The sequence below is a fragment of the Bubalus bubalis genome, chromosome 12 (assembly GCF_019923935.1).
Source record: "Bubalus bubalis isolate 160015118507 breed Murrah chromosome 12, NDDB_SH_1, whole genome shotgun sequence".
Lineage (NCBI taxonomy): Eukaryota > Metazoa > Chordata > Mammalia > Artiodactyla > Bovidae > Bubalus > Bubalus bubalis.
In genome coordinates this window covers 91,948,790-91,973,760 of record NC_059168.1, presented here as the reverse complement: position 1 = coordinate 91,973,760, position 24,971 = coordinate 91,948,790, and the positions used below count along the sequence as shown (strand labels likewise).

Here is a 24,971-nt window from a genome sequence, read left to right as displayed (position 1 = left end):
TTGTTGGCAAAGTAATGTCTCTGCTTTTGAATATGCTATCTAGGTTGGTCATAATTTTCCTTCCAAGGAGTAAGCGTCTTTTAATTTCATGGCTGCAGTCACCATCTGCAGTGATTTTGGAGCCCCCAAAAATAAAGTCTGACACTGTTTCCACTGTTTCCCCATCTATTTCCCATGAAGTGATGGGACCAGATGCCATGATGTTAGTTTTCTGAATGTTGAGCTTTAAGCCAACTTTTTCACTCTCCTCTTTCACTTTCATCAAGAGGCTTTTTAGTTCCTCTTCACTTTCTGCCATAAGGGTGGTGTCATCCAGCAAAGGAACTTCAAAGATGTGATTATGGATCAGGTACAGCTAGTAGCAAAGCATCTGCCTGCTAAGGCAGGAGACTCCAGAGATGTGGGTTTAATCCTTGGGTCGGGAAGATCCCCTGGAGAAGGAAACGGCAACCCACTCTAATATTCTTGCCTGGATAATCCTATGGACAGAGGAACCTGGTGGGCTACAGTCCATGGGCTTGCAAAGAGTTGGACACGACTGAGCAACTAACAACTGTATAACATAGGGATCTATGTTCATATTCAGCAATAAACCATAATGGAAAAGAATATGAAAAGGAATAGATAGGTACATAAGCATAACTGAATCACTCTGCTGTACAGTAGAAACTAACACAACATTGTAAATCAACTGTTCTTCAATAAATAAATAATCTCCAAATGTCTAATTTAAGGATTTAATACTAAAGCAAACTGAATTTCAGCTCTTTATATGATTTTTAGCTTGAGGAACAGTTGACTCACAGATTGTACGTCAGGTCCTATAAGGTACATGAAGTTATAATTTGGAAAAACAAAAGAGCAGCATTGCCTTATGTTCTACAAAGACACATGTGACTGCCCTACAAAACTGGAGGGAAAGAAAATCAATGCAAATATCAAGCTCATGCTACAGGCCATGAATCGTAGAGTCCTTTGTCTCTGACTCATGAGTCCTGTGTCTTCTGCGGGCACCCAGGAAACTCTACAAGGCTAAGTAGCTAGTCGGTAAGTAGGGTAAAATCCGCACCCTTCACAGTAATTAAAAGAGGATCAAAAACACTTCGGAATAAATTTAACAAAAACAAATGTAAGACATAACTAAAAAAATATTGCTGAGAGACATTAAAGAAAATCTAAATAAATGGAGAAATACACCACCTTCAAGAATTGGAAGACTCAGTCTTGTTGAGATGGCATTTCTCCCCAAACTGATGTACAGATTCAATGCAATCCTAATCAAAATCCTAGCAGGCCTTTTAAAGGCACTCAATTTTAAATTTAGATGGCAAAGCAAAGGACCTAGAAGAGCCAAGCAATCTGGAGACACTAGAAACAGGATGGGGCTTTTATTACAGGGTTTCAAGAGATACTTTATAGTCTGGAAATATAAGTAAAGTAATCAAGAGAGTATGACATTAGCACAGGGACTGACATATAGATCAATGGAACAGAATAAAGAGTCCAGAAATAGTCCTACATATATATGGTTAGTCGATTTTTGGAAAAAAGTACAAAGGTAAATTGATGGTGGAAAAGATAGTTTTTTCGACAGATTTAGCAGCAGAACAATTGGATACAGTAAGTCCCCCACATGTGAACAATTTCTGTTCCAAGAGCCGGTTCATAAGTCCAGTAAAGTTAGCCTAGGTATGCAACTAACACAATCCACCATATATTACTGTTCTGTAACAGGTTGATAGTACTTCTCACACAAATAATACATAAAAAACAAACGCAAAAACATAAAGCATTTTAAATCTTACAGTACAGAACCTTGAAAAGTATAGTAGTACTGTACAACAGCTGGCACGGAGGGGAACGTTCACATCTGTGAAAGCTTGCAACTTGAAGGTTCATATGTAGGGGATTTACTGTATTTGTAGGTAATAAAAATGGACCCTCAGGAAATGTGGAGAAACAGATGTAAGAGAAATGAGGACTGCACCCGATACGCATTTTTATCCTCACACTGAGTCCAGGTAGGAAACATCAGCTCCAACCTTAACAGGAAGAAAGTGAAGTTCAGCAACGTGGAAAGGGCCGTGACCACACAGCTAGGAAATGAGGAAGGCGAGATTCTAGCCTGGTGATCTCTGAATCAAAGGACTGCCCCAGGGTGCGAAAACGGGTTCCAAGTCCTCCAGGAGGCTGAGTGACCCCCTTGCCCTGGGCCACTCTCTCCATCTCCAGGGGCCACCTCAGCCCCGCTACCCATGGCAGGAAGAGATGAAGGATGCCTCACTCGACTGTACATTTGGTTCTGAGATGTTGGGTGTGGGGAAGAGAAGGAGTCAAGAGTCTATGGAACTGCAGGAGCTTGTTTTCTCCAAATGGATTGGGATCAGAGTTCAAGTTGTCTTTCAGTTCAAGGCGTGGCTCAGAGTCAGTGGAGGTTGCCCACTGTTGCGGAGGTGGGGTCTGCTGGGAGAAAGGCATGGAGGGGACTGTGGGAGCTGAGGTCCACAGCATCACCTGCTCCGGGAATCCTCAACATGTAGCATTTGGTGGGGGCCCGAGACCTCCTCAGAGGAGACATGGAGGGATCAGGCTGCAGGTGCTCAGGAGGTGGGAGGGAAGCACCTAGAAGATGCGCCCCCTCCTCACCCTGAGTTGTGTTCCAAGATCCTGCCCCTGAGTATGTCTCTCCAAAAGGACAGTACCAGTGTTCACTCCCTGGCCCCTGATTGGCCTCATAAGTAACAGTCCAGGGTAAGTGCTGCAAAGTTTTCAGTATCTGTAGACACTGTCACCAGCTCTTCTCTACGTCCCTCTAACTTGAATCCCTTAACAACTGCCTTTGACCATCCATACTTCCTATTCCTATTCATACATTCAGAAAACTAAGATCGTGGCATCTGGTCCCATCACTTCATGGCAAATAGATGGGGAAACAGTTGAAACAGTGACAGACTTTATTTTGGGGGGCTCTAAAATCACTGTAGATGGTGACTGCAGCCATGAAATTAAAAGATGCTTACTCCTTGGAAGAAAAGTTATGACCAAGCTAGACAGCATATTAAAAAGCAGAGACACTACTTTGCCAACAAAAGTCCGTCTAGTCAAGGCTATGGTTTTTCCAGTAGTCATGTTTGGATGTAAGAGTTGGACTATAAAGAAAGCTGAGTGCTAAAGAATTGTGGTGTTGGAGAAGACTCTTGAGAGTTCCTTGGACTGCAAGGAGATCCAACCAGTCCATCCTAAAGGAAATCAGTCCTGAATATTCACTGGAAGGACTGATGTTGAAGCTAAGACTCCAATATTTTGGCCACCTGATGCGAAGAACTGACTCATTGGAAAAGACCCTAATGCTGGGAAAGATTGAAGGCGGGAAAAGGGGACTACAGAGGGTGAGATGGCTGGATGGCATCACCGACTCAATGGACATGAGTTTAAGTAAACTCTGGGAGTTGGTGATGGACAGGGAGCCCTGGCGTGCTGTGGTCCATGGGGTCGCAAAGAGTCAGACAGGACTGAATGACTGAACAGAACTGAACTTCCTATTCCTCATCCTGACATGTGCCTCATTTTCAAAGAATCCCCAGCCTTCCAAAAGGATGAATTTGGCTTCCCTGGTGGCTCAGCTGGTAAAGAATCCACCTGCAATGCAGAAGATGCTGGTTCAATCCCTGGGTCAGGAATATCCCCTGGAGAAGGGAATGGCTACCCACTACCATAGTCTTGCCTGGTGAATTACATGCACAGAGGAGCCTGGCAGGCTACAGTCCATGGGGTTGCAAACAGTCGGACACAACTGACCAACAAACACTTTCACTTTTCCATGGAAGAATTACCTGGCCTGAAGGTTTCTCTCCTCCCTGAGTCTTCTTTTTTTCAGTACATGGCCATATATTTAATTATCAAATAGACCATTGACCGCATGCTAATAAACCATGTATTTCATTTAACTATAGGTAAACTATTATGTAACAAATTTATTGTACACAAGTATAAATAGAGGACATACAAGTAATTCTTCTCTCTTAACCCAGGCTGACCCAGACCAAATGGTATAAAATAAAAAAAAACCACCCCAAAAAGCAGCTTCCGAGATACTAAACGTACACATTTATTTAGAGCACTACATCCCACAAATGTAAATATCAATAGAGGTACCAAAGTAGGTATCAACAAACTCTACCTGATGGTTGACCAACCTAGATAGCATATTCAAAAGCAGAGACATTACTTTGCCAACAAAGGTTCATCTAGTCAAGGCTATGGTTTTTCCTGTGGTCATGTATGGATGTGAGTTGGACTGTAAAGAAGGCTGAGCACCGAAGAATTGATGCTTTTGAACTGTGGTGTTGGAGAAGACTCTTGAGAGTCCCTTGGACTGCAAGAAGATCCAACCAGTCCACTCTGAAGGAGATCAGCCCTGGGATTTCTTTGGAAGGAATGATGCTAAAGCTGAAACTCCAATACTTTGGCCACCTCATGCGAAGAGTTGACTCATTGGAAAAGACTCTGATGCTGGGAGGGATTGGGGGCAGGAGGAGAAGGGGACGACAGAGGATGAGATGGCTGGATGGCATCACTGACTCGATGGACGTGAGTCTGAGTGAACTCCGGGAGTTGGTGATGGACAGGGAGGCCTGGCGTGCTGCGATTCACAGGGTCGAAAAGAGTCGGACACGACTGAGCAACTAATCTGATCTGATGGATCTGGTTTTTATAACATCATATTTGAGTTTAACTGGTGACTGGTGATTATTCCATTTCTGAAATATAAAAGGGCTTATTCTATCCTTTCTCAGATGTTTATCAGGTAAAAGACACAAACCATGGAGTCCCTGAGTCTCTTTTGGTTCCTCTCTGAGGATTTCTGAGAACTTTAGCCTGAGTGTCACCTTTCCATTTTCACTCCTACGTTTTCTCCTTCACCTCTGTAGCCGCAGGGCCTATTCCTGGCCAGACAGAGAGCTGGCATTTACTCCAGGTTGATGGAATTCAGAATAGTAAAGGCTTCCCTGGTGGCTCAGCTGGTAAAGAATCCACCTGCAATGCAGGAGACCCAGGTTCGATCCCTGGGTCAAGAAGATCCCCTGGAGAAGGGAATGGCTACTCACTCCAGTATTCTTGCCTGGGAAATCCCATGGACAGAAGAACCTGGTGGGCTACCATTCATGGGGTTGCAAAGAGGCGGACACAACTGAGTGACTAACGCTTAACACTAAAGGAAGTCCCAGCGTGGAAACAAGTGTTCCCTCTCCTCCACCATGTACAATTTCTCTCTCCCCATTTTTAAAACCCACAGTGCAATACTACACATTTGGAAGCATTTGCAAATGTAGTAAAAGCATAATAGCACATGTGGGCAGGACAGGCATTGCCTTGAGGAGGCTGATTATTCCTGGGGAGAGTGTAGGAGGCTTTAGCTATATCTCAAGGGTCAGCAAATTTTTTTTTTTCATAAAGGGCTAGACAGCAAATATGTCAGATTTGTCTCAACTCTTTAATTCTGCCAAGGTAATGTGAAAAGAGCCACAGACAATATGAGTGAGCATGGCTGTGTTCCAACAAACTTTACTTATAGACATGGAAAATTTGAATTTCCTATAATGTTCACATTATAAAACATTATTCCTCTTTTGATTTTTGTTTCAACCCTTGAAAAAATGTAAATGCTATTCTTAGCTCTCAGGTCATACAAAAACAGGTGGTGGGCCATATAAAAACAGGTGGGATCTGGCCTCTTAGCTGTGCTTTGCTGATCTCCTGCTGTACCTGAATCATTTTATTTCTAAGGAAAAGAGGGAAAAAAGAAGAGACACAATCATGGCGTTGTTAACATTCACTTAGTCTGAGGTGAGTGCATGGGTGTCTGCAATATGATTTTCTATACTTTCAAATATTTTAGAATTTTTCCAAAAATTCAGAAAAGGATAACCTTCCAAATTCTCCCAGAGCTTATCACTGGGTGCTGGAATTAAAGTCGATTTTTAAAATTTTCTTCTCTTTTATAATGGTTATTTCTTTATTACTTTTGTAATTCTAGGGGTTGAGGCTGCTGCTGCTGTTGCTGCTGCTAAGTCACTTCAGTCGTGTCCGACTCTGTGTGACCCCACAGATGGCAGCCAACCAGGCTCCCCCATCCCTGGGATTCTCCAGGCAAGAACACTGGAGTGGGTTGCCATTTCCTTCTCCAATGCATGAAAGTAAAAATGAAAGTCAAGTCGCTCAGTCATGTCCAACTCTTAGCGACCCCATGGACTGCAGCCTACCAGGCTCCTCTGCCCATGGGATTTTCCAGGCAAGAGTACTAGAGTGGGGTGCCATTGGTTGAGGGGAAAGTGGCAAAACATTGACATGCATGTATGTGTGTGCTAAGCTGCTTCAGTCCTGTCCAACTCCATGCGACACTATAGACTGCAGCCTGTCAGGCTCCTCTCTGTCCATGGGATTCTCCAGGCAAGAATACTGGAGTGGGTTGCCATGCTCTCCTGCAGGGGATCTTCCCAACCCAGGGATGGAACCCAGGTCTTTTATGTATCCTGCATTGGCAGGTGGTTTCTTTACTTCTAGCACCACCTGGGAAGCTCCAAAACACTGACATAAACTTTATATTCTTTAAAAAGGAGACAGAGGAGTTTGCCCATAGCCGGGGCTCTCCCCTGGGGACTATCGGTGACCCAGGAGCCTCTTCCACAACATCGCATCCCCCAGCCCATGCCCCCCACTCCTTAAACTGGCCCCTCCCTCTTTGGATGGCTCTGCTTCTGGGAGTGGGACCAGAGGGCTGCATCCTGGGTCCTGGGAAGCCCAGGGTCCCATCCCAGGAGGGCTCAGAGGTTGCCGCTAGTGGGGGAGGGCCCCCAGGCCCCCAACCAGCTTGCTGCTAAACACACAGCTCTGAACTGGCTCCTAGACACCAGGTGGAACGGTGACTATCCAGACAGTTAATGGCAAACCCAGGGTTCTCTCAGATCTCCAGATCCACCCAACTTCTCCAGCAATGTCCAGTTCTGCCTGCCACCCCCACCCCCAACTTTTCGACCCCCTGTAGCCTCCAGCCTTTATCTATCACTCTCCTGAAGAAGCTCCCCAAAGCACCCCCCCCCACCACCACTGCAGTCCGGTGTCCCTCTCCCACCCCTGCAGCATCAAGAGTCAGAGCAGGCCTGTTAGCCACGCTCCCCACTCTGGAGGCCCCTTTCCCCACTTGCCCAGGCCTATCTCACCACCAGCCCTCACCATTCTCACTGTGAGCATGGCCCCTGACCTCTGTCTCCCAGCTCAGACCCATTCCTCTTGCACCAGGATGGCTGACACAGTCATCTACGATCACTGATTTCCACTCTCCCCACCTCCCTGCTCCCCGGATCACATCAGTCTAGCTTGCAGGGGCTTAAAATCATTTTCCTAAATCACAGCTCTGGTAAGTACAGTGAGAGTGAAACATCAAGGACTCGGCCACTCAGTAGCTGGGTGATGCCGAGCAAGTCACGTAACCCATCTGAGCCTCGGTTTTCTCATCTGCAACATAGAGCTGATAAGATCATCTGTGAGAAAGGACTTCCCTGGTGGCACAGTGGAGAAGAATCTGTCTGCCAATGCAGGGGACATGGGTTCGATCCCTGGTTCGAGAAAATTCCACGTGCTACTGGACAACTAAGCTGGTGTGCCACAAGCCACTGAGCCCATGCTCTAGAGCCTGAGAGCCGCAACTACTGAGCCCCTGTGCTGCAAGCACTGAAGCCCGAGCACCTAGATCCTGTGCTCTGCAAGAGAAGCCACCACAATGAGAAGCCCACACGTAGCAACGAAGGGTAGCTCCCCCACCAGCCACAACCAGAGAAAGCCCACAAGCAGCAACAAAGACCCAGTGCAGCCAAAAATAAATAAATAAGCAAAAAAATTTTTTTCAAAGATTATCTGTGAGAATGAGGACTTAATGAAATACTGCACATGAAGAACTTAGAAGCGGACACCTGCACGGAGTACTCGAAAAGGGAAAGCTGATGCTGTTATAATGACTGTTATTTCCAGAATTCTCCCTCTCAGTCCCTCTGGCCCGCCAGGGGGGAGTTCCAACCTCTTGGCTCACCATTCAAGGCCCTGCCTGCCCTTCCAGTCACACCATCTGCTAACCCGCTTACCGGACCACCTTCCCCTTAGGCCCGGCTTCCTGTGGGTGGGGGCTGACTGTACGCTCTATGGAAGCCCCTGGCACAGGGCTTGCGAACAGTAGGTGGCTCACTAAAGCTCTGCTGCTCTGAACAAGTACAAGTAACACTTGTAGCAGCCTCTGGGGGGGGAGAGAATGCCAAGGAACCATCTGGATGGTTCCGATCCCCACAGGCATCACATTTTATTTCTAGATCAGCCCTAACAGAGCTACAATTAACCCCTCAGGCTTTGAATGAACAGATAACGACAACTCACCCAGCCTATAATGATACCCTATGTTGCTTCACATCTACTTATTCAAAGTACTTCTGAGCCCAGAGGTTACACAGCATTTATGGTGCACTCAGGAGGACTCCCACCCTGGCCATACTCCTGAGCCAAACCCAGTCCCCAGAATAGAGATATAAGTGAAAAGTGAAAGTGAAATTTGCTCAGTCGTGTCCGACTCTTTGTGACCCCATGGACTTTACAGTCCATGGAATTCTCCAGGCCAGAATACTGGAGTGGATAGCTGTTCCTTCTCTAGGGGATCTTCCCCACCCAGGGATCAAATCCAGGTCTTCCCCAATGCAGGCGGATTCTTTACCAGCTGAGCCACCAGGGAAGCCCAAGAATACTGGAGTAGGTATCCTATCCCTTTCTCCAGGGGATCTTCCCCACCCAGGAATCGAACTGGGATCTCCTGCATTGCAGGCAGATTCTTTACCAGCTGAGCTACCAGGGAAGCCCTAGGATAGAGACATAAACGGATTTAAAAAAAAAAACAACACACCTTTTCCCTAAGACTAGGCCAGATTGCTGATTTATTGATTTCCAACCTCTAAATCCAAGTTCTACAAACCCCCAAGCCAAAGGACACCAAAAGGAGGCCCATCGTTGGCTGCCTAGCTCCCTCTGGCACAGCTTTCTTCCTCTCCCTTCTGTTCCCCTCACGCACCAGAGTCCCAGGGGAGCAGGCAAGCCCTCACACCCCCACACCTTCCTCCCTGGGCTCTGCCTTTTCCATTTCACAGCCGTGTCAACACATCACCTCTAAGGGCCAAGAAGAAAGAAATAACACAGCCCAGATGCCGACAGAGCTCTCCTGTCTGTCAGGAAGAAGAGAGAAGGGAAATAAAAGCTAACAAGACTTCCAAAACCAAAATCCCCAAACCTCCTCTCGGGTACCTGGCAGCTGTCAAAGTCAACACAGGAACCTAGTAGAGGCGGGGGGAGAGCCCATCCCAAAGAAAAACCCAGGCAGCTGTGGAGTCTGGGATTCAGAGACCAAGCACGGCTGCGTTTCCAAGGACGTGGTCGGCGTCCTCACGGGCTCAGCTTTTCTGCTAACATACAGGTGGTCTGTCTAGACTGCGGAACCAAGCCCGTCCTTTCCTGAGCACCGAGTCTACTCTTTTTTAATTTTTTTTCATTCGTATTATTTGGAGGGCTATTGAGATTCCCCTCGCTTCCTTATTTATGCAATCAGAGGAAACCACAGCACAGAGAACCGCTTCCAAACTCAAGGCCACGTGGGCCAGTTTCAGATGGATAATTAAATATTGAACAAACGCTGAAATGCCTCTACTGGATGGGGACGGCTAAAAATAACCACCCTGCCACTCCACGCGCGGGCATCTCCGCTGTTCCCTCTCAAAACCCTCCTCCCAGCAACTGTCAAACACAACCTTCCCAGAGAAACGGCAGGCAGGCGGGGGTGGGACGGGGGAGATTGGGAACTGACTCCCCAAACACCTACTTAACAGAAAACAAAACTTCAGCTCCCCGCAAGCTCTGAATGTTCCTGACCAGGAAATACTCTCCCTTTCCTGACATTTAACCAAGTGGCCTCAAGAGGAAGGTGCAGGGGAAATATCACAGCCATTGCTTTTCTTTTAAAAATAGCCAAAAGGCTACATGTCATTTCAAAGCATAACACGTATGAGGTTCGGTACGTGAGCACGTTTGTGTCAAGTTACACAGGAATTCAACCCCTCTTCCCCCGCTGCCACCAAGAAGACCCAGCTGCCTCAATGTCTCCATCTGGGCTAATCTTTTTTTTTTTTAATTTTTTAATTTATTTTTATGTTTTTGCTGCACCGCATGGCATGCAGGATCTTAGTTCTCTAAATGGGGATTGAACCTGCACCCCCAGCATTGGAAGCACAGAGTCTTCACCACTTGACCACCCCCCCAAGGAAGTTCCCTATCCACGCCAATCTTAAGCAACAAACAAAATCAATACCGAAATAGGAGGCAACGAGTGTGGATTTCAGACATGGATCACGTTAACATCTTTACATAACCTCGGGCAAGGGGCCTTGGCTCTCTGAGCCTCAGTTTCCACAGCTGTCATGGGGAACAGTTAGCTCCCAGGGCTGGAGCTGCAAGAGACGGCCAGGATCAATCCCTCCAACCTCCCCCATCAGCAGCTAAGCAAAGCACGCTCTGGGGCCATGTCTGTGTCACCAGGTCTCAAGAAGTACTGAATGCACTGAGCCAGAGACAGGGGGCCCGGCAATCAGAGCTCCATCCTGACCCACTGAAGTCTGCTTCTAAGCATGAGCTCAGGAGGCCAGGGGCCTTAGTTTGAACCTGGCCTCTTCCTCCACACCCTGAGATCGTTTCCTCACCTGGCAAAGGGAAGTGATGGTGATGACCCCAACCTCTAGGAGGGTTGGAAAATTAAAAGGAGAAGGTCAGGTGAAGCTCTAAGCACCAGACCTGGCAGATGGTCAGGTGGGGAAAAGGAAGCTATTTTCTTCCTTGTTATTAGAGGTGAGGAGGATGGGCCAGAAACACAAAGACCAAGAAGCTAACATTCCAGTGGATGCACTGGGGCCTCTGGCCTCCCTCAAGAGCCTAGACAGCTTGGGGAAGTGGGCCTCAAACTACCTGCCTGTCTCCACGGACCTCACCTCAAGAGATGCTAAGCCCTCAGCACAAAGGAACTCAGTGGAAAAACAGGGTGGAGGCTGTAAGACCTGTGACCTGCCCAGGGAAAGGACATGGTTGGCAGGCATGAATGGGAGCAGGGGTGGGGACAGGGGAAGAGACTGGGCCTGGGGAATGGCCTGACTCATCCAAGGCACAGAGAGGCCGATCAGGAAGGTTGACCCCGCCCCCCACACACAGATGCCAATGGGGTCACTCCCCTGCCTCCCTCCTGAATTATGGCCAGGATGGACGTGAACACTCAGTAGAGTTGTTGACTGTGCAAATCAGATAGGAGGAGGGGGTAGTGGCCTTATCAAAACCGAGGCCTGACCTCAGAAGGATCTGCCTAAGGAGGAACAAGGTGGTGTGTTCACAGGCTCAGGATGTGCAGTGAGGCACAGCTGGGCTCCACTCTTTCTGAGCTGCCTGAAGGTGGCCAAGGCTCCCATCCCACTCTCTGGGACACGGTTTCCTCACCTAAAACATGAGAATAATGCCAGTATCCATCTCACAGTGCTGTTGTGAGCATTAAATAAGGCAAATAACCGAGTTAAGCCCACTGTCAACACAGAGCAGGCATTCAGCAGACAGAAGTCATTGGAACTTTATTACCTGTCATGAGGAGGAGTGAAGCTCCCAGGACCTGGGGCATGCCAAGGTGAGGAGGGCCTGGGGAAGCCGGGGCCAACCTCCTCAAAGGAGGGATGTCTCGGCAGGAACAAAAGGAGAAACAAGGCAGAAAGGGGTATGTGCACAATCTCAGTGGTCTCAGCCAAGCTGGGGGCCCCTGCATGGACATTTAAAGACCAAGGGGACCACAAGGTACAAGCAGCCCCCACCAAGGCTGTTCTCAGGGCTGCCCAGGGGCCTCGCAGTAGGTCTCCCTGAAGCCAGGGTCCCCAGAAGTGGTCCCAGCACCCATCTTTCCCTCTGGTGGCACTCGGGCACCTCTCTAACCATTGCTCCCAGTTAGGAAGCAGATTCTTCAAACCAGCAACCCCCCCAACCACGTTGCCACCTTACTGGGGTTTCATACCCCACTCTGTGAAGGTGGCCCCTCTGTGCCTCACTATCTCCCTCTGGACCCCAGGGGTTGGATCACTCAGCTGCCAACTTCTAAGTCCTGGGAGGGGACCACCACCTCAGGGGATCAGCCCCAGTCCTCCCAGGCACCTTTGAGAGGTCCTCCTGCCTGCATTCCTCGGGGGGTGCTGGGGCACTCCTGGGAGTCCCCTCCCGAGGCCCCTCTCACTGACTCCGGCATAGCTTAGCAGGAAAGACCCCCAGGTGGAGGGGAGGAGAAGCACACAGCAAGCAAGGCAGAGGCCCATGCCATGGGGTGTGTGGGGGGCGTGGCAAAGGAACTGACCATCTAAGGAGAAAACATGGGCCAAGACTACAGCGCCCAGGCAGGGCCTGGCATGTGTCTGGATGCCTGGAAAAACTCAGATGAAGACATAAAGAAAAGAACCTCCCCTGAGTACAGGGATGGGCACTCGAAGAGGCCTCCTGACACGTGGAGGCAACAGGACAGGATTAGCTCCAACTGACAGATGGGGAAACTAAGGCCCTGGGATGTGCCTAGTTAACGTAACTAGCTCATGGCTGATCCGAGCTCATTTCCCACGACCCGCTGCCCTGTGCCCCAAAAAGGACTCGCTGCCCCATGGCAGCTCAACAAGCCAGCCTCCCCAACTGACTGGGAGCTTGTCAAAGGCTGGGAGCCTGTGCAATTCCTCCCCGTGTGGCCCCATTCCCAGCATATAGTAGGTGCTCAAGCCGTGTTAGCTAGCTGAGTGAATGGGTGAACTTTATTCACGCAGGGGGGAAATGCAAGATTTCCCGGGGGTACAAGTAGCTCAGACAGACAAAGCTTATCTTGACCTTGGTGGGAGTAGGTGGGAAGTACCCTGGCTTGGTGACATACTTTGGGTGGCAGGACCCCCTCAAATTCATGGGTCACACCCAGCCTTCAAGTGGGCTGGGCCACAAGGTCCAGTGTAAAGTAGCCAGATGACCCTCGCCACGCCAGCGTCACCATTTCCACCCTGCCTCCGGCCATCATCAAACTTCGTGCCCCAGCCCCACCAACAACAGATTCACTCTGCCTCTCCTGAGGATTCAGGGCCCAGCAAAGGGAAGAACCTCGCTTAGTGCCCTGATGTGGTCACACCATTGGGGGCTGCAGACACTGTCCCTCACTGGCAGCCCCGCCAGAGACAAAGTCTTCCTCTTGAGCCTGCAGGGAGCTCCCTGCCAGCCACTTCAGAGAGACAGTGGGGGCGGTGGGCAGACGGGTGGCAGACTGGTCACAACGCTTCCCCTGGCCAGGCCCAGCTGGGTCACCACCACCTGCCAACTCTCCCCTGTTCCTTCCTGTTTCTGAACAAACACACATCTGAGTTCTCGGTCATTGTCCTTCCTTGCTGGTGGCAGATGCCGGAATGGGTGTGAAGCAAGGGTCAGATCAGGGCTGGGATGCTTGGGGACCTGATGATGTCACCACCGTGGGACCAACCCCCCCACCCCCACCTGCCCCCGCAGAGGGGGAGGTTGAGGCCTGAGGTCACAAAGAATGAGCTCAAGGCCTCAGGATGGCTCCCCCAGCAAGAGTCCCCACCTGGGTGGGGGTGCTATCCTCAGGGGGAGAGGTGGTCCTGGAGGCATAGTCAGGGATCTGGGAGTTTACTGGAGGCAGGTTTGTCCCCCAGCCGGGTAGCTCCACCTCTTACCCTGCTCCCACCCATGATTCCACATCGCTCAAGGGCCTGTAATCAGGCCCCAACTACTGTTCCCCACTATCCCCTCTAACCAATGCACGCCCTCTGCCACCCCAGGATGAATTCCGCCCACAATAAAGTAAAGTAAAGTTAGTTGTGTCTGACTTTGCGACCCCATGGACTGTAGCCCGCCAGGCTCCTTCATCTATGGAATTTTCCCGGCAAGAATATTAGAGTGGGTTGCCATTTCCTTCTCCAGGGGATCTTCCCGACCCAGAGATCGAACCCAGGTCTCCAGCATTGCAGGCAGACTCTTTACCATCTCAGCCACCATACCAAGACATTTTCCAACTCTCCGTCTTTGCACTGTGTCCAGAGTAAGGACATCCTTACTTACTCTGCTCTGTAAGGATAAGGACTTACTTACGGATAAGACTTGCTCTGTTCTGTAAGAGTAAGGACTGCTGCTCTGTCCAGAGTAAGGACATCCACAGCTCACACCACATCAATTGTGGCCCGAGTCCCAAGCAGCACAGGCTTCTAGCTTTCCATGTATGGGGTTGGCCAAAAAGTTCATTTGGGTTTTCCCATCACATCTTATGGAAAAACCCGAACAAGTTTTTGGGCCAGCCCAATATTTCCTGCCCTCAGTCCTTAAACAACCCTGCCATCATCACCTCCATTTACCAGACAAGGCCACTGAGGCTGAGAGGTAACTGGCCAAAGGATGGCTTTGTGCAGACCTGGGGCTTGAACTCCCATCTGACTCAACCACTCCCTCTGCCAAAGGAAACTCCAGCAAGGTGGTGAGACTCAGTCCAAATGTCACCTCCTCTGGGAACTTCTCCCTGATTTCCCCAGATGTAACTTCTGTTCTGGAACAGTCTCCTCCAGCCTCCCTGCAGGCTGGGTGCTTGGCTGGGGCTCTCACACAAGCGAGCCTGGGAGCTGGGGCTCAGGCAATGGCCAGACATGCATTGATTGTCTCCTGCTCAGTTGGCTAAGCAGGAGGGGGAGCTTCTGATCCTCTCTGTGCCCGCGGGACTAGAGCTGGGCTGAGGTCAAGAGTGAAGGGAAGGTCACAGAGGGCATGAGGCAGGGGTGGGGTGGGGTGGGTGCAGGAGGTGCCCTGAGCTTGCTGGTGACCTGAGCTTGCCGGGGCATCTGTACAGCTCCTGCTTCTTACAACCTGAACCCGTTTCTCCCCAAATCTTCCATGTACTACCAGCCCCCTTTGACAGCCCAGGAAGCTGAGAAAAATGACAAACCTTGTCCAGCATCACAGTGCTTGAGCCCAGATGTCTGGTGGCCCAGGGCCAGGTTGGAGGGAGGGAGCAGTCAGGGACCTCTTCAAGGAAGGCAAGGGGGAGGAGATCACAAGCCTTGGGAGACGCTTGAAGACTGAATTCCCAGAACACACGTGCATATGCATTCCCAGCCTCAGCTTGAACCCTTCCACGCACGGGGAACTCACTACCTCAGGAACTCACCACTTCCTGAGGAAGCCCCGTGCATTGCTGCTGAGCCCTGACTGTGGGAAAAGTCTTCCCCATTCCTGGGGAGGCAGATGAACTTGTACTGCCTGCCTGCCTGACTTATCCTCTCATTGATGAGAAAACTGAGGTTCTGGGCAACCACAGGGTCCAGGCCACAAAACCAGAGCCCGAAGCAGGGGGCACTTGACCATATGCCAAGCACAGATTTGCTCAAACTCCTCTGGGTCAGGCTGGGCACTGGGCCAGCCTTCCGGATTCCCAAGATAACCCAATGGTGTAAACACAGCCCAGGTATCCATTAGGTACTCCCAACTCCCCCACCCACCTTCTTCCCACCCATGGGCACCTCCGTGGGCCTGAGCCTCTGCCAGGGACTCCAACCTACCCAGGGCCCTTTTGAAGGCCTCCTCCTTCCAGGGGGGCCTCCCCACTCCCTTCTACCCAGCCAGGGAAGGAAGTCCCGGCCCCCACCCAGCCCCCTGGATCACAGCCTTTCCAGCTGAGGATCCTGTTACTGGAAAAAGAAAATGCTGCTTGCACCTCCCCCCTCTGTGTCTTGCCTCCTGGCCTTGAAAGAGAGAAACTCCTTTCAAAGGAGGTGGCGCCCACCCTCGCCCACCCACTCAGAGAGGTCCTGGACAGATGTTACAAGCCACCACTCCTTTGGAGCCAAGGACCCCTGGAATAGGACCCCGGAGTTCCACCCATGTGTCCCTCCACTCAAGAGATGGTGGAGTCCTGGTTAAGTCCCAGAGGAGCCACGATGGGGTTGGAGGGAGGGTAGGCTGAGAGGGCAGGGTCCTGCGAGCCTGGGGAGAGCCAGAACCTGAGCCAGAACCCCTCAGGGTGACTCCATCCCCCCCCACCGCTACTGAATAAACTGAGGCGCAGAGGTCCAAACTGGGGGTCAGAGGTGAGAGGCTGAACTGTGATCTCCACTTTGCCTGCCCTTGGCAAGAGGAGACCCCCAAGCCTCAGTTTCCCCCATCCCCGACTCCCCCACCCCCAGCGTGGTGGATGGGGAGAAGCGGGGGAATGGGGAACAAATAGACACAGTAAGGGGCAACCACAGGGGGCGGGTGAGAGGGTCCGGGTAAATCGACAGCAGGAGGACCCGGGGTCCCAGGCACCCCAGGGCGCCCGGCGGTGAGCCGGGCGCTAGGGGGGACCCGGGGGTCAGGGGTCGGGGTGGCGCCTACCCCTGGCGGGCCGAGTCCGGCTGCGGGAGCGGCTCCTCTGTCGCTGCAGCCGGGGTCGCCTGAGCAGCCGGTAGTAGTAGGAGGGCCTCCCGGTGCTCTTCCTGGCGCCGCCGCCCGCGGACATGCTGCCGCCCGCCGGGCACCGGGCCGGGCCTGGGCGCGCTCACAAGGGCCCCATCGCCCGCTCCGGCCGGCCCGGCGGGCGTCCCCGCGTTCTCCCGCGCGCCGCTGCGGCCGCCGCCGAGGCCAAGGCTGCCCCACAAAGTCGCTCAAACTCCTCCTCCCGCTCCCGCCCTCCGCGGAGCAGCCGGCCCCGCCGCGGGGGCCGGGGACCGGGAGGCCGGGCTGGCACCGGCCCGGAAAGTCAGTGCGGGAGAAATCCCGGCCTGGAGTCGGCGGGGCCAGGCGGGCCGGAGTGCCTGGGACCCCAGGCGGGTCCCCAGGAGGGTCATCGACCCTGAGAGCTTGAGGCCGGACCTCTGGGAGCCCGCGGCGCCCCACTCCGACGGCGGGTATAGGCACCCGCGTGTGTCCTCTCTCCGCACGGGGCAGGGCGCACCCAAGGCGACCAGGCGGGCACCTGCTCTCGAACTGGTCACCTTCGATTGGGGTTCGAATGAGGCCCATGCCGCAGGGTTGGTTTCTACACCAGGCTCCCTGGGCTGAGCACCGTCCCACAAACACACCCCCTGACACACCAGGGGCCCCGCCAGGCAGAAAGCCTTCTCTTGTGGCCCAAAAGGTAAAGAATCCTCCTGCGCATGCAGTAGATACGGGTTCGATCCCTGGTCTGGGAAAATCCCCTGGAGAAGGGCATGGCTACCCACTCTGGTATTCCTGCCTGGAGAATCCCATGGACAGAGGAGCCTGGAGGGCCATAGACCATGGGGCCACAAAGAGTCGGGCAGACTGAGCAACTAACACTTCACTTCCACTTCACTTCAGGCAGGACATTCATCTGTTCTTTTAAAAATCGTTCCGTTTGATATATGTATTACTTTTATATATTTACAATTAGGGTGTGTATTTCAAGCTCACAAAATCTAGAGAGAACAGAATGAACACCTATGTATCCGTGGGGGCTTTGCCAAATCTGAACATTTTGTCCCTTTGATTTAAAGTGAAAGTGAAAGTCACTCAGTCATGTCTGACTCATTGCGACCCCATGGACTATACAGTCCATGGAATTCTCCAGGCCAGAATACTGGAGTGGGTAGCCTTTTCCTTCTCCAGGGGATCTTCCCAACCCAGGTCTCCCGCATTGCAGGCGGATTCTTTACCAGCTGAGACACAAGGGCAGCCTTTGATCTAAACCCTCTCCCGAGTGAAACACCTCAGATGCTGTGAGGTCTCCCTCGCTGGGCATTTACAGCAGTTCTGGCAGGGCTGCGGCCAGGGCAGAACCATCCCTACCCCACTGCAGGGATGGAAACTGAGGCTCCCTCTATGGCATCCTGCTGAAAGCCTCCAAGTCAGGCACTCCCCAGCTCAAGAACCATCCATAGCTCCCCGGAATCCCAAAGCCACAAGTGCAAAGAAGCTTCTTTAGCATTTGAGCCTCCAGTGATCTAGTTCCCCTCAAACCACCCCAGCCTCACCTCTGTTCTTCCCCTGCTTCTCACGCCTCTTTACTCATAAGAGACATGGGTCCCATCCCTGGGTCAGGAGGAACCCCTGGAGGGGGAGGTGGCAACCCATTCCAGTATTCTTGCCTGGAGAATCCCATGGGCAGAGGAGCCTGGCAGACTACAGTCCATGGGGTCGCAAAGAGTCAGACACGACTGAAGCGACTTAGCACACACTTTGCACACACACACACACACACACACACAAACAAGGGACTGGCCTCCTACCGACTTTTCTCTGCTTGGCCATTATTCTAGGGCCCACCTCCTGCAGCCTTCCCTGGCCACCCTGGCCATTTGTGGGAGTATCTCTCTCTATACCGCCTTGCCTCTGTAGCAGCATTTATTTTTAAAATTATCCTCATAACCATCTGCCTAAACTCCAATCCCTCAAGTACAGAAGGGGAAACTGAGGCCCTGGCAGGGAGAGCTACCTGCCTCAGTGACAGAGACAAAGGACCTCAGACAAGACTCTGACAAGTAGTCCTAGGGGTGTGTTGGTGGGAGAGTCCCATGGGGGGCCTGAGGTAGTCTGGATGGCTTCCTCCAGCACAGCTGAAAAGGTGGGGCCCTGGAGGGGGTGGGGCGGTCAGCGGGAATCCAGACCAGGTTTTGCACCTCACAAAGGAGACCCCCTCCCTTGCTCCCTCAGCCAGGAGGGAGGGCCCCCAGGTCAGGAGAAGCCTGGATCACAGCTGGAAGCCAGGCGCCTTCCCAGGACCAGGGGGGAGGGGCCGAAGGGGTATTGCTCCTCCAAACCCTGTCTGGGTTGTCAGAAGCCATCAACTCCCCTGGCCTCTCTCCCAGAGCTCTGGCCAATCCCTGGGGAAGATGGGAAACCACAAGGGCTGCAAGGACCCCCATTAGCCTCCTTTGGCTAAAGCACTGCTCTAGCTCATTTGCAATAGCACACATTACCAGGAGCCTCTTTTACAAATGCAGAGGCCCCCAGGTAGAGCAATACTATCTTCCATGGAGAGCTGGGCCAGGTTCTAGAGCCTCCTCCAGGACATCCAGTTTGGACCCTTCCCACTCTTCTGGGGCTCCTGCAGCCACCTACCCACACCTTGGCATTTCCAGAAAGAATAACTTCTGCAGCCAGGCCCACTAGTTTTGAGGGGAGGAGGACTCCCAGGAGGTCCAGCTCAGGATGGGGACAAGAGTCATTTGGCCCAGTTCCCCCCCAAAACAGGAATTCCCAGGTTCTAGCCAGTTTCTAGCTTTCCTGAAGGAGAGGAGAGACTGATCAAGTGATGAAGCTGATTTAGGCTGGGACGAGTGGGTCTCGGTCTGGGACCCCCAACTAGCAGATTTAGAAGAGTGTGTGCTGAGGGGGGACTTCAGGATCTCATCTGTAAACACAGCTGGGCTCCAAAGGTCTGGCGTCAACTCTGCTTTGCTTGGGCTCTCAAGTCCATCTCTGTGCCTCCGTTTCCCTGCCTACAAGGAGAAGTTACAGACTCCTAACCTATCTGCCTCATGGAGGGAGGAGCTTTTGCATTTCTGGCCTTGGGATGGAGTGGGCATTGCCAGGCATCCAAGCCGAACATCTCCTTAGGCCTGAGATGAGTACCAAGAAGATGCCAGCTGGGCGGCTGAGTAGGGGAGGGGCAGGGTGGGAGGTGAGAGAGGAGGTCCAGGACCCCCAGGCAGACAAAGCCTGCTCCCTGCACACCCAGCAGAGCATCTGGAATCAATCCCGCTGTGGAGCAAGCCATCTACCCCCTCCTGCTGCCCCTGTGGCCTCCTCCCTTCAAACAGAAGCAGCTGCATTCCAGAGACTGCCCAGACTGGAGGGGGGGAACCTAAAAATGCCCCCCCTCATACCACCACCACTTCATGCCACAGACCTTCCTTCAGGAGGAAGCCCCGGCCAGCAAGGGCTCCCCAGACCCTTCCGACCGGTGAGCCAGGGGCCCTGCAGGCTGTAGTCCCTCAGTGGTCTTGTTCTCCCACCACAGTCCTGCCTCCAAAGGGTCTCCTGAACTGCCCCACATGCTGTTTTGGGTGGTGTTCAAGGCTGCAGCCTCCGTTGCCTCCAGCCCTCAAATGGCCCAGCTAGTTAAACATGTGTATTTCTGAGGTTCCTCCAAGATGCATGATTCAGTGGGTCTGGATGAAGCCTGGAAATCTGCATGTTTAGTAAGTGCCAGCCAAGGGGATGGGAGCTAGTTAAGTCAGATCCAACCTGACCGCACATCACCTTCATCATCCCTCAAAAGCCCCCAAAAGTGAACTCCCAGAGTACCACAAAGGACCAAGCTGTCACAAAGCAGCCAGCCCCATCCCTCTGCACGCCAACCCATGCCAGACACTCTGATTTATCTGCTCTCAGCCTCCAAAGGCTTCAGCCTCCAAAGGCTCCAGCCTCTGCCCTGATGGCCACATGGCTGCCATGAAGGTCTCCCTTCTGCTCCCACCTGGCGAACTCTCCTCATTCCTCAGGACCCAGCTCAGACATCACCTCATCAAAGCAACCTGACTCTCTCCACCCTTGCCACACCCTACCGGTCAGGTTTGAAGAGTGAGGACACAGGAGAAGACCAGAGAAGGATGGACATGAAGAATTCCCCATGTGGGCACAGGACCATCAGGATCCAGTGGTCTGGAGGGGAATAGCATCCTGCTGGGCTGGAAGTCCAGGTCAAGTGCAGGCCAGGCCAGGGCTGGGTCAGGTGGGCTCAGAGGCAGAGAGGGGACAGCCCAGTGCAGCCTCACATCTTACTGGACTGTCAGATTTACAGTCATGTGAGGAAGGAGAACACAGCATACAATCAGAATTACCCTCTGGAAAGCCTTAAATTGCCCATCCGGGACTGTGTTTCCTCCCGTGTAAGGATAAATCACCCATTCTTCAACTAACGGGCTTCCCAGGTGGCGCTAGTGGTAAAGAACCTGCCTGCCAACGCAGGAGACATAAGAGATGCGGGTTCGATCCCTGGGTCGGCAAGATCCCCTGGAGGAGGGCATGGCAACCCACCCCAGTATTCTAGCCTGGAGAATCCCACGGACAGAGAAGCCTGGCAGGCTACAGTCCATGGGGTCACAAAGACTCAGACACGAGTGAAGCGATGGAGCACAGCACACAGCAAAGCAGGAGGGCCTGGTCTTTTCAGAAGGGCCATGTTGTCCAGGAAAAAACAGCAACAACAAACATTATCTCACACTGGATTCCACTCAGGGAGGAGAGATGCTCACGCCTGGAGGGAACCAGAGCCAGAGACCTCTAACACAGGAAGACTACAAGTTTGTCTGAGGGTGAAGTTTGGATTTAATAGCAATAAACTGTATTCAGCACTTACTACTACTTTAGCTATGCACATTATCTCATTTGATGGTCACCACCTTCATTTTACAGAAAATATTGGTGGCACAGAGAGGGTAAGTAATTCCCCTAAGGTCACACAGCTTGCACTAGGAGTCAGGATGTGAACTCAAGCAGGCTGGAAAGAGCAAAGGTCTTAAGATTGAGCAGGACTTTATGCCAAGATGGAGGAGGGGCAACAGCCTGGAACTTTCCTTAAAAACCAGCTTAGGCAAGGAGGAGGCAAGAAGGGATGGAATCCTTACAGGGGAAACACTGGAGCCCACGCCAGGCTCCACACAATGGGTGTCTGGAGGGTTCAGACCTGTCAGATTTCCTGTCGGGACGAGGGTGCGCAGTAGTGACCAGGGGAAGTCCCCAGCCAGGCAGCCCTGCATACATCCGCCTCCCAGGCCAGCCCCAATCTCTGAGTCGCTGGAGCCCTGGGCAGGGTGGGAAAGAGGGTGCTGTGGGGGAAATTCATGGTTGAGGTCATGGGTCTCTGCCCCGGGAGGCAGCCTGTCTGACAGGCAATGACGGCTTCCTGTGTCCACTGCTCATCCGGGAATATGGCTGGACCACGAGTAGCACCTTCATTCAGATGGGGGAGGCTGGAACTGGGTATCACCAACACGGCAGGAGGGGCAGACAAGCCTGAGAGGTCACGCTCAAGTGCTCGAGGCCCAACCAGCTGTCCACCACCTCCACCAGCCTCTGGACTTCCTCCCTAAAGCCATCAACAAAGTTAATGACATCCTTCATAAAAAATGGCCCAGTCAGGGCTATGATGACCCCAGGCTTAGATGGCCCTGCCCTGCTCAACACAGTCAGAACTAGGGGACCAATCAAGCGTGGATATTGGAACACACACAGATTAGGGCCTCGGGTACTGTGAGTGTTTTTTTGAAATCAAGTCATCCAAAACTGGGCTGAGCCCTTGCAAGAGGCAGAGCTCTAAGGGGGTGAAAGGCCAGTGGGCAGGGTCACTGTGTTTCTTTGGGCCCTGTGTGACTCCAAGAAAGTCCCTTGACATCTCTGGGCCCCAGGTGTCACATGTTAAGACAAGTTATCTCTGCTAATCCACCTCCATGGATCCCATTGGGATCTAGAAATTTCCTCCAGCCCCAAACCATCACCTAGGTGTTTCCTCCTGCCCTCCAGAAGCCCAAAGAAGAGGACACATCTCTCTTGTACATGTCAACAGCCTGTTGTAAATCCTGGAAGGTCGGGGTTAGAAGGAAACCTCAGAGCAGGTGATGGAACCGGGGAAGCTGTGGACAGCCACTTGCCCGGAGAAGCCTGCCTTTAATTCATTGCAAGCTGGGATCTGGCATCAATTCTCCACACATGGAGAGTCTGATGGCCCATCCCACCCCCGCAGTCAGGGTGGAGCATGATTGCTCCCTGCAGATGGGGGAATGAGGCCACGGGAGGGAGGGACTCCCCCAAGGTCACACACGGGAGCTGGGGCTTAGTCCACCTTGGGGCTTAAACAGTGATGCTAAGACCCCCCTTTCCCTCTCAGTGACCTGGACCACCCCTCCCAGATGCCTGACGCGTTCTGCCCACAGGTGCCCAGCCTCCACTCCCACTGCTCTGCAGCTTGGTCCTCCAAGTCTGTAGCCGGGGAGGAGAGGATTCGCTCTCCAGGCCCCAGCATCAGCCCCTCCTTCTCACCCCCACCCCAGCAGCCGGCATTTCAGCCCAGATGGCCAGGCCCAGAGCGACTCTCTCTGCGTACTTCCTCTCCTGCCCTGACCCAGAAACGCTGCCAAGCTCCAGGTGGACCCATGGCTCCTCTTTCTCCCTGCCCAGCCTGGAGCCAAGGCTCCAGGTCTCAGGCCTCCTTCCGCCCCTTCCAGCTGATGGGCCCAGACAGCTCCGCACCCACTGGGCGACAGGAGGGGGTGGCATATGGTCCCAGGGTGAGGTCAGAGAGTCCCCTCCCTTTCCAGGCAGGCCTGCCTAGTCATCTGTGAACCACTTCGTGGCTGGCACTGGCCTGGGTTCCGGGGGGAGGGGATGGGTCTTGTGCCATCCCTGCAGATCCCACTGAGGAGGACAGATGCACCCACCCAGTGGCCAGCCTCTAGGAGGCTCCCATCTCAGCAGGGAGCTGCAAGAGTATGGGATTTGGAGTGAGGAACCAGCACTTCTTGGCTGTGTGACTTCAGCTTAATACCTTTACCTCTCCGTGCCTCTGTTTCCTCGACTACGGAATGGGCATGAAGATACTTACACTTTGTGGGGTTATAGAGGGTAAAATAGCATAGTGAACCAAAGCCCTGTGGGCAAACTGGCTGACATCTGCCCCTCTAGGTTATTTTCTTTCTTGCCAATCTGTGGGCTCCTTGAGAGCAGGATAGTCAGATCTGGTCAGCACATTAACTGGCCCAGAGCAGGCTCTCAGTAAAACTGACTGGGAGAGATGGTGGCAGCGTGGGAAAAATGGCTGAGCCCATCTGATCTGGAGTCAGCACTGAGTAGAGGTGGAGGAGGGAGAAATCCTGGAGGACTGCCTGGAGGAAGAGCCATTGGGACTGCGCTAGAAGGCTGAGTAGGAGTTGGAACAGAGAGCAGAGGAGTATATTCTTAGAGGGGCTGGCAGCATGAGCAAAGACCCAAAGATGGAAAACAGCAAGGCATATACTGGGGGCAGCATATAGAATTGTGAGGCCAGAACAGAGGATGAGGCAGGGGACTGGGGAGCAGGCTCTATGGGGTGCATAAGGGTGAGAGTAGAGAGAAGAGATGGGAGATAGATCCAAGGAGGGATGAGGCCCAGGCAGCCCCGCCAGAAGGGGAGAAATAGAATGAATGGTAAGGAGGAAACTCTGGCTGGGGAGGCAGAGAATCAGGACTCCAGGTCTGCTGTGTGGCTGCGTGACTTTGAATGAGTCACAGCCCTCTCTGATCCTCTGCAACTGAAAGGAGAGGCTGGTCCCATTTGGCAGGCCTGCAGGGTGGGGCTAGGCTCAGTTCAGTTCAGTCGCTCAGTCGTGTCCGACTCTTTGCAACCCTGTGGGCTGCGGCACGTCAGGCTTCCCTGTCCATCACCAATTCCCCAAACTTGTTCAAACTCATGTCCATTGAGTCCGTGATGCCATCCAACCATCTTATCCTCTGTCATCCCCTTCTCCTCCTGCCTTCAATCTTTCCCAATCTTCTTTTCCTGCCTTCAATCTTTTTCTTCAATCTAGGGCTAGGCTAGATGCCTGTGAACCACAGTGAGAGAATTCAAAGTTTCCCAGCAGCTTTCTTGAGGAACCACTGGCTAAGATGGTGCTAGACAAGACTGGATACCCATCCAAGCCTTGAATGGGACATACATGGCCCCCGCTCAGGGCTTTTGCACATGCTGTTCCACTGTCTCACACTCTAACCTCAGACCTTCAGATGTCAGCTCCTTCCTGCCATTCAGGCCTCAGCTCAAATATCACATCCCTGCCACCTTTTCTCAAGTACCTCTGTCCCAATCCCCACACCCGATCTCACTTTCTTGTTTTATGTTCTTAAACTATCACTTCCTGAAACTGCCTTAT

The 24,971-nt window shown here is 52.4% G+C and overlaps 1 protein-coding gene across 7 annotated transcripts in view; it reads right to left on the bottom strand.

Moving 5' to 3' along the window:
• The window catches only part of LOC102394877 (DAB2 interacting protein), a 212,694-nt gene that overhangs the window by 121,442 nt on the left and 66,281 nt on the right, over positions 1-24,971 (bottom strand). The window contains exon 1 of one of the 7 annotated variants that reach the window (XM_044926302.2): positions 16,501-16,737. The exons of 5 other annotated variants lie outside the window; for them this stretch is intronic. Coding sequence is in view for 1 of the 2 variants with exons in the window: in XM_025261620.3 (XP_025117405.2) it covers positions 16,501-16,624 (124 nt within the window). In the remaining variant the exon portion in view is untranslated. Of the gene's footprint in view, positions 1-16,500; positions 16,738-24,971 lie in introns of those variants that run through there. One more of the 7 variants, XM_025261620.3, reaches the window with a different exon arrangement.